At 53.8% G+C, this 7172-nt stretch overlaps 1 protein-coding gene across 1 annotated transcript; it reads left to right on the top strand.

Annotated features, from left to right (window-relative positions):
* Positions 1-184: 184 nt before the first annotated feature.
* On the top strand, positions 185-4709 carry LOC114487065 (isovaleryl-CoA dehydrogenase, mitochondrial). The gene is made up of 5 exons (XM_028495097.2): positions 185-298; positions 779-860; positions 1559-1663; positions 1775-1847; positions 2923-4709. The coding sequence occupies exons 1-5, from the start codon at positions 249-251 to the stop codon at positions 3054-3056; spliced, it is 444 nt and encodes a 147-aa protein (XP_028350898.2). The 5' UTR covers positions 185-248; the 3' UTR covers positions 3057-4709.
* The last annotated feature ends 2463 nt before the right edge of the window (positions 4710-7172 follow it).

Here is a 7172-nt window from a genome sequence, read left to right as displayed (position 1 = left end):
GGGAGCATGTCCCCACTAGCAAACTCCACTTCTGACTGGAAGTGGTAAACTCCATCCTTTTCCTCACCTGGAGCCCTAGTTGAAGGTCAGGTAACATATTTCAATGCCTTGTGAGAGAGCCACGTTACTAAACCCAGCAACTTTTCTAAAAGCGAGGAGGCTGTGGACAGCCCCCTTGCCCCTGACCAGCATTTTTCCCTGCAGCTGCCAACATCCTGGGCCATCAAAGTAAGGGCGTCTATGTGCTGATGAGTGGGCTGGACCTGGAGCGGCTGGTGCTGGCCGGTGGGCCCCTCGGGTGAGTGTGAGGCTTGGCGGGGAACTGGGCTCTTGTAGCCTCCTCAGCAGGTGGTGCCGCAGCCCTCCCCTTGGGGCCGATGGGAGCCTGTACCTTATCTCCTGGAGACAAAAAATTACCTTTCCTCTCACGTTTACTTTCTTTGCACTGAAGGCAAGTATCATTGGGTGACAGGCAAAAGGCCTGAGGAGCCACCCTGCTTAGTTACTCAGATGTGAAGCAAGACGCCTGAGCTCTAACCATCTACAAAGGGTCCCGCCACTCCACCTGGTCTCAGGGGAAGGGGCACTGGCTGCTGGGCAGTCAGTGCGGTGACTGAGCAGGGCTGACAAGGGTCCTCATGCTCCTTTTCTCCTCCCTGGGACGCCAGCTCCTTGTCTTGCAGGGCTGCCCCCCAGGCCTTTCCACACTAGCACTTGCCCCCCAACCAGCAATGGGGTGACAACAAGGCCCCTCGCCAGTGTTCTCTCCTTCCCACAGGATCATGCAGGCCATCCTCGACCACGCTATTCCCTACCTACACGTGAGGGAAGCTTTTGGCCAGAAGATCGGCCACTTCCAGGTGAGCGGAATGGTTTTGTTAAGATGTACTCTTTCGTTGGGTTCAGGTTTTTTTTAACAAATGAACAAATAGGGCACTTGCTGTGGGCATTTACTATCCTTCGTCAAAAAAATGAGTTTGAGGGAATGCCCTGGCGGTCCAGTGGTTGGGACTCCGTGCTTCCACTGCAGGGGGCCCAGGCTCGATCCCTGGTTGGGGAACTAAGATCCCGCAAGCCTCAAGCCTCGTGGCATGGCCAAAAAAACAAAAACAAACAAAAAAATGAGTTTGAATGCTTGGGGCGCAGGCTTCCTCAGCATGCTACCTGGCTTTGAAAGCTGTCAGGCAGTTCATCTCATGTCACCTCCCTTCCTGTTTGAGATGAATGAATGAGGCATTGTAGGGTTGGAGGGTGAAGGAAGCAGATTGTGGGGAGGGAGTAGCATTTTGAGTCATGCTTTCTGGGCTGCGGGACAGTCGGTAATGAGGGTCATGTGAGTGGAGGGCCAGGTCCACAATGCAGCAGCAGCTCTCTGGCCTTAACTCCAGACCCGCTACCATGTCTGTCACCCTAAGCAAGTCCCACCTCCTCTCTGTGCCCCGGGTCCCCGTTCCTGGCTGTCAGGTTGCTACTGCTGACCTGCTTTTGGTAACTAGGGAATAATTCTGAGAGGAGCGTGTCTCTAGCACACTGACCTGTGGGCTCCCTTTGTGTGCAGTTGATGCAGGGGAAGATGGCAGACATGTACACCCGCCTCATGGCCTGTCGGCAGTACGTCTACAATGTCGCCAAGGCCTGTGATGAGGGCTACTGCACTGCCAAGGTAAGGACTGGGCCCAGAGGAGAGCGCACCGGGGCAGGGGTGGTTGCTGGGCCCCCTCCCCGCCGTGTGGCCCTGGCGGGGGCCCTGCTGACACAGAACCTCCTCCCACAGGACTGCGCTGGGGTGATTCTTTACTCAGCCGAGTGTGCCACACAGGTAGCCCTGGACGGCATCCAGTGTTTGGGTGAGTGGCCCCCACTCCCTACTCCCGGAGCCTGTGGCTCCTCCCCACTCCTCACCCTGTGCTTCAGCTGAGCTGCACCTTTAGGCTCCTCCTGCCCCAGTTACGGGGAGGACATGGAAAAGCAAAGAAGAAAAATGCCAGAGGCCACAAGTTGCTACTGTCCTCAGTAGTGCCCCGCTCTCACCCTCCCAGCCTGGTCCTATGGACACTGGGAAATGGGGAAGAGGAGATGCCTCAGAGGTGGAACAGCCTCACTTCAATGCCGCACAGTGGTTAAGAGCACAGGCTTGAGCCAGACGGCCTAGGTTCGAATCCTGGCTTTACCACTGACCAGCTTTGTGACTTGTGCAAATTATTTCACCTCTCTGGGCCTGGCACCCAGTAAGTGCTATGCAGTAGTTTCTTGTCCCCCTTCTCCATGTCTGCCAGTGGTTCTCCCCTACCTTTGCCTGGCATCCTCAGCACTCTGAGTGGACTTCCGGCCTCCTGTCCACCCTCCCCACAATTAGGTAATCTCCACCCCATCCCTCTCACCACCTTTTTTTTTTTTTTAATTTAGTTTTGGCTATGTTGGGTCTTCATTGCTGTGCACGGGCTTTCTCTAGTTGCAGCGAGCAGGAGCTACTTTACGTTGCGGTGCGCGGGCTTCTCATTGCGGTGGCTTCTCTTGTCACGGAGCACTGCGCGGGCTTCTCATTGCGGTGGCTTCTCTTGTCACGGAGCACGGGCTCTAGGCGCGTGGGCTTCAGTAGTTGCAGCACGCGGACTCAGTAGTCGTGGCTCACAGGCTCTAGAGCGCAGGCTCAGTAGCTGTGGCGAACGGGCTTAGCTGCTCCGCGGCATGTGGATCTTCCCAGACCAGGGCTCGAACCCGTGTCCCCTGCATTGGCAGGTGGATTCTTAACCACTGCGCCACCAGGGAAACCCCTCATCACATTTTGCTGCTTCTCTTCAATCAGCCTCTCCTCCTATAGCCCATTTCTATGTATTTGATCTTCTGTTTGCTCTCCTTGCTTTGCCCACTGCCCAGCACTTTTCCTGTGGTCCTTTCTCTCTGCCCAAACCATGGCTGCAGGTGGCAATGGCTACATCAACGACTTCCCCATGGGCCGCTTTCTGAGAGATGCCAAGCTGTATGAGATCGGGGCTGGAACCAGTGAGGTGAGGCGGCTAATCATCGGCAGAGCCTTCAACGCAGAATTCCACTAACTCCAAGACCCTTCATCCCCTTTCCCAGCACCTAGAGGCCTTTCTCTGGAACGAGAGACGCGGCAGCTCTTCTCCAGGCAGGCCCTGCCCACCGGCCCAGGAAAAGCGTTTAGCGGCTTAACATGGACTCCTCAGGAAGCATGCTGACTTTTCTGGGGCTCAGTGGGAGGGCTTTGGTGGCTCTGCGCCCTTGCTCTCTAACTTCAAGCCTGATGCCCCACCCCCGCTCCCAGGGTGGGCACCTTTTTTCCTGGTGAGCCTCTGCCAGGGAACCCTCTGCTCAAGTACACCAGAAGCATTGCCCCTCTCCTTAATTTGAACTTGGTCGTCTCTTTTCTTTCTGGGGAAAAATACCCCCCAAACCTAGCCTCTGTTTCTGCCAATTTCTAGAGGCATCAGCTCTCAGCAGCTTGTGAGTGGGCACCCCCTTTGCAGCAGCCCCTCCATCCCTCATTCTTTAAGCTGAAATCCTACCACTGGGGTAGAGCTCTGGGAATAGGCATCTCAGAACACCTGTGCCACCCAGAGTCCACGCGGGGGGCAGAGGTCAGCTTGCTCGTGAAGGACGGGGCTCAATGCCTCCAGCATAACGCTGCCACCGCCACCGTCCAGTCCTGGCCATATGACAGCCCACAGCTGACTGGGCAGCAGGCCTGGGTTGGCTGGCTCAACTCCAGCCAAGGCTGCCTGCATACATTTCTCTGGACACCCTATGGCTAATTTTGTTACAACTGCACAGTGGCTGCTGCCATTTTGTATTAAACATTTCGTGAAGCAAACCCATCTGCTTCTAAACTGGTGTTTTGGGGGAGAAGCAGTCTACTTGCTACTGCCTTCTGTCTGGCTCCAGCCCTATGTCCTTGGAGAGTGGCTGGTCCAGGTCCTGCTTCTGGCCCTTCAGCCTGCTCACTGGTGATAGGGGACACAGGGGTGGAATCAGCCCTTAGGATAGAGATGTTCTCAACCTCCCTTTTCCAGATCTCCCAGTGATTTTTTTAAAGAAAGGAGGGAGCGGTAAGAGTCTTGGAGCTAGAAGGAAGCTCGTAAGTTTCTGGAAACCATCCCCATGTTTTTTGAAAGATCAAGACAATTTGATTTTCCCAAGGTCAGAACTGGAGCTAGAATCCAGATCAGCAGAAATAGGCGTTCTGAGAATGCCAGCCTGGGGCCCTACTACATGGCCGCCTGGATGCACAGTCAGAGTGGGACAGTTTTGGGTTGTCCCACCCCATCTAATTCCCTAAAAGAGAACTGGTTTTCTTGGCCCTCAGCCCAGCGGTGCCTGTTCTGACTTTTGGTCCTGGCCTATAGCCAAGAGCTGTTCCCAGCCTGATGCCTGTGACAGGTGGAGTTATAGCTCCTTACCAACCCCAGCCCAGTCCTATCCTGAGGGGCTTGTGGCCCTGTCCCTTCACTTCCCCACCGTGCTCCCTACTATGTTGGAGATGAATGTGGCTAAAATGGTGGTCTTGCTGGTTATAAAGTGTAGCTGGAACGAACAGCCTGAAGACGTTCAGAATGGGATGTTTCATCCAGTCAGTGTGGGTAACAGCTCTGCCACCAACTTGGGGAGGATGATTATTCTCCCAATGCTATATGTGAAATAGGAATGTTATAAAATAAAGCCAAAAAAGTGTAGCCTGAGTCATGAATGATGGGAGAGCAGGGGGCACCGGTTCTTGGAATTTGGGGTGGTTTATGTGCATTGTGCAACTCTGCAGTACCAGCTGCCAGCACCACTCCTTCCTGGGGCTGCCTCATTCCACTCCAATTTTAGGGAGGTCACTATCAGCCCAGCTCCCCTGTTGACTACCATCCCATTCTTTGTTTTCCTACTGCTTGCCCCGTCAGATGGCAACAGAAGCTAAGGTAATGGTTTTCCAAGTGTGGTCTGGGCACACCCTTTATCAGAATTTAGCAACCTGTAAAAAACCTAGATTCCTGGATGGGCCCCAGACCTAATCACATCCCCAGGGGTAATTATAAGGCACAGGCAACCTTTTAGAACAGCTGATCTGAGGCCTAGAGGACACGCCTCCAGAGGCCTGAGTCCTAATTCTAAACCCGTATAACCTGGTAATGAAAATTCCTCACCTATATAGACCTCTCAAGTCTCATACTGACATATTAGCTCCTTGATCCCGACAACCCGGTGCCGGAGACAAGGTTACGCAGGCCCCGCTTCCCGAAGACCGGTGAGTTGCCCACGGTACCCGAAAAAACGCTAGGTGAACCAGCCACGCCCAGACGTGGAGCCAGCGCTGGCGTCAGCTAGGCGTTGGGGCTGAGAAAGGGCACCTCTTTTTTTATCTGGGGGCGGACGCCCAGTCCACGCCCCGCCCGGCTAACCCAGGACCGTTAGCCGCGACCCCCAGCCTAGGACAGGTCCAGGGTCCAGGGTCCTCCCTCTGTTTCCCTCCCGCGAGGCGCCGCGCCCGCGGCGGAGCCCGGCTCGGGCTCGGGCGCGGTTCCGTGGGCCCTGCGTGGAGCTCGCCTGACCCCTGCCGGCCGGCCGCCGCAAAGGCAAGGTGCTCTGGACCGGAGGCTCCCAGTCTCGTATTTCAGGATGCACAGGGCTCAGCGACGTTCTCTTCTGCCAAATGAGGACATTAAGGAGGGGGGCGGGGAAGCCGGCTACTCTCTATCTGTATCGTTTTATATGAGAAAGGCCACTTTTAGCAATTAAAAAGTAGAAAGGACAGAAATTCAGAACAAAGGCCAGGGTTTTTTTTGCTGGTGAGGGGGGGGATGTTTGTTTTATGTGCATGGGTTTTAAACTAGGATAGTTTAAAGGCTTATTTAAAATCAACAACAACAACAACAAAAACTGCAAACCCTCCCCTACGCCCAGTTCCAGGATGAAACTCCTTTTGAATCTTTAAGAGATTTCGTTTGGTAATTCACTTCATGCCTTGAAGTGATATGCCGACTTATTGATTGAACTGCAGATGGATCTTTCAAGTGCACACATTTAATTTATAAGAAGCCCACTACATGCCTCATTTCCACAGGCCAGCATCTGGGGGCCCTGGAATCAGAGAGTTCAGAGCCCCATCCATATTCCTGGCTGTTGCTGCCTTTGCCCACACTCCTCATACCCAGAACCTAGAGCCACACTAGTTCCAGCGCCCTGTGGGACACACCTGGTCACTCGGCAGGGAGCTGTTTGTGAAGCTGGCCTCTCCTACACCCACCGACCCACCCACTCTCAGACACAGCTAGCCTGTCAAAATAGTTCTTGGATCCACAACAACCTGACAACTTGCCTGCCTCCTTCCAATCCACACACCTCAACCCTTCCTCTATATTGAGCCAGAGTAAACTATCAAGCCCCTAAATACTTCGGTGGCTCCCACCACCTATAAGATCTAAGGTTTTGCAAGGCAAATATGACCCTGATCTGCATTGGCCTTCCCCTCCAGCTGCTCCTCTCTGCATCCCTGCTGAGTACTTGTGTTCTGGTTGCAAACAGTCCTCGTGACATTGTTTCTTACCCTGCGCCTTTGCTCCAGCTGATCCCTCTGTGGAGGATGTCTTAGCCCTTCACCTTGTTCTTGCTTCCTCATCCCTAAAGCCTCAGTTCAGGGGCTGCTTCCTTCAGGAAGGCCTCCCTTCTCCAACCTTTCCCACTCGTCTGTCGCCATCTCACCCATCCTGAGTGGGGCCCCTTCCTGCTTCTCCCTGGGCATATTTGCATCAGTGGGCTTTCCCCACTGTCGTTTTTATCTCATCTGTGTCTGTTTCCCATGCACCAGGCTAAGAACATAAGGGTCAGGATTGTGACTGAACTGCCTTTATATGCTCACCATCCAGCACAGTTTCTGGCACATAATAGGTGTTCAACAAATGTTTATTGAAAGTGCAGATGGGAGGTCATGTGATATTTAGCTCACATTTTCCAGGTACCATAGTTATTTGTATACGTGATTACCTCTGTATACAGTACAGATCTTTGAGGTCAAAGACCATTTCTCACTTATCTGAACACTCCCAACAGCACCCAGTGCTCACAGTAAGTGCTCAGTGCCTAAGTTCATGCTGAATGAGTGAAACAACAGGTGGGCCAGAGCCCTGGCCTAATCCTCAGAGTTGGCAGAGACAGCAGAGCCAGCCGGC

The sequence above is a fragment of the Physeter macrocephalus genome, chromosome 11, assembly GCF_002837175.3.
Source record: "Physeter macrocephalus isolate SW-GA chromosome 11, ASM283717v5, whole genome shotgun sequence".
NCBI lineage: Eukaryota > Metazoa > Chordata > Mammalia > Artiodactyla > Physeteridae > Physeter > Physeter macrocephalus.
This window is presented reverse-complemented; position numbering and strand designations above follow the sequence as displayed.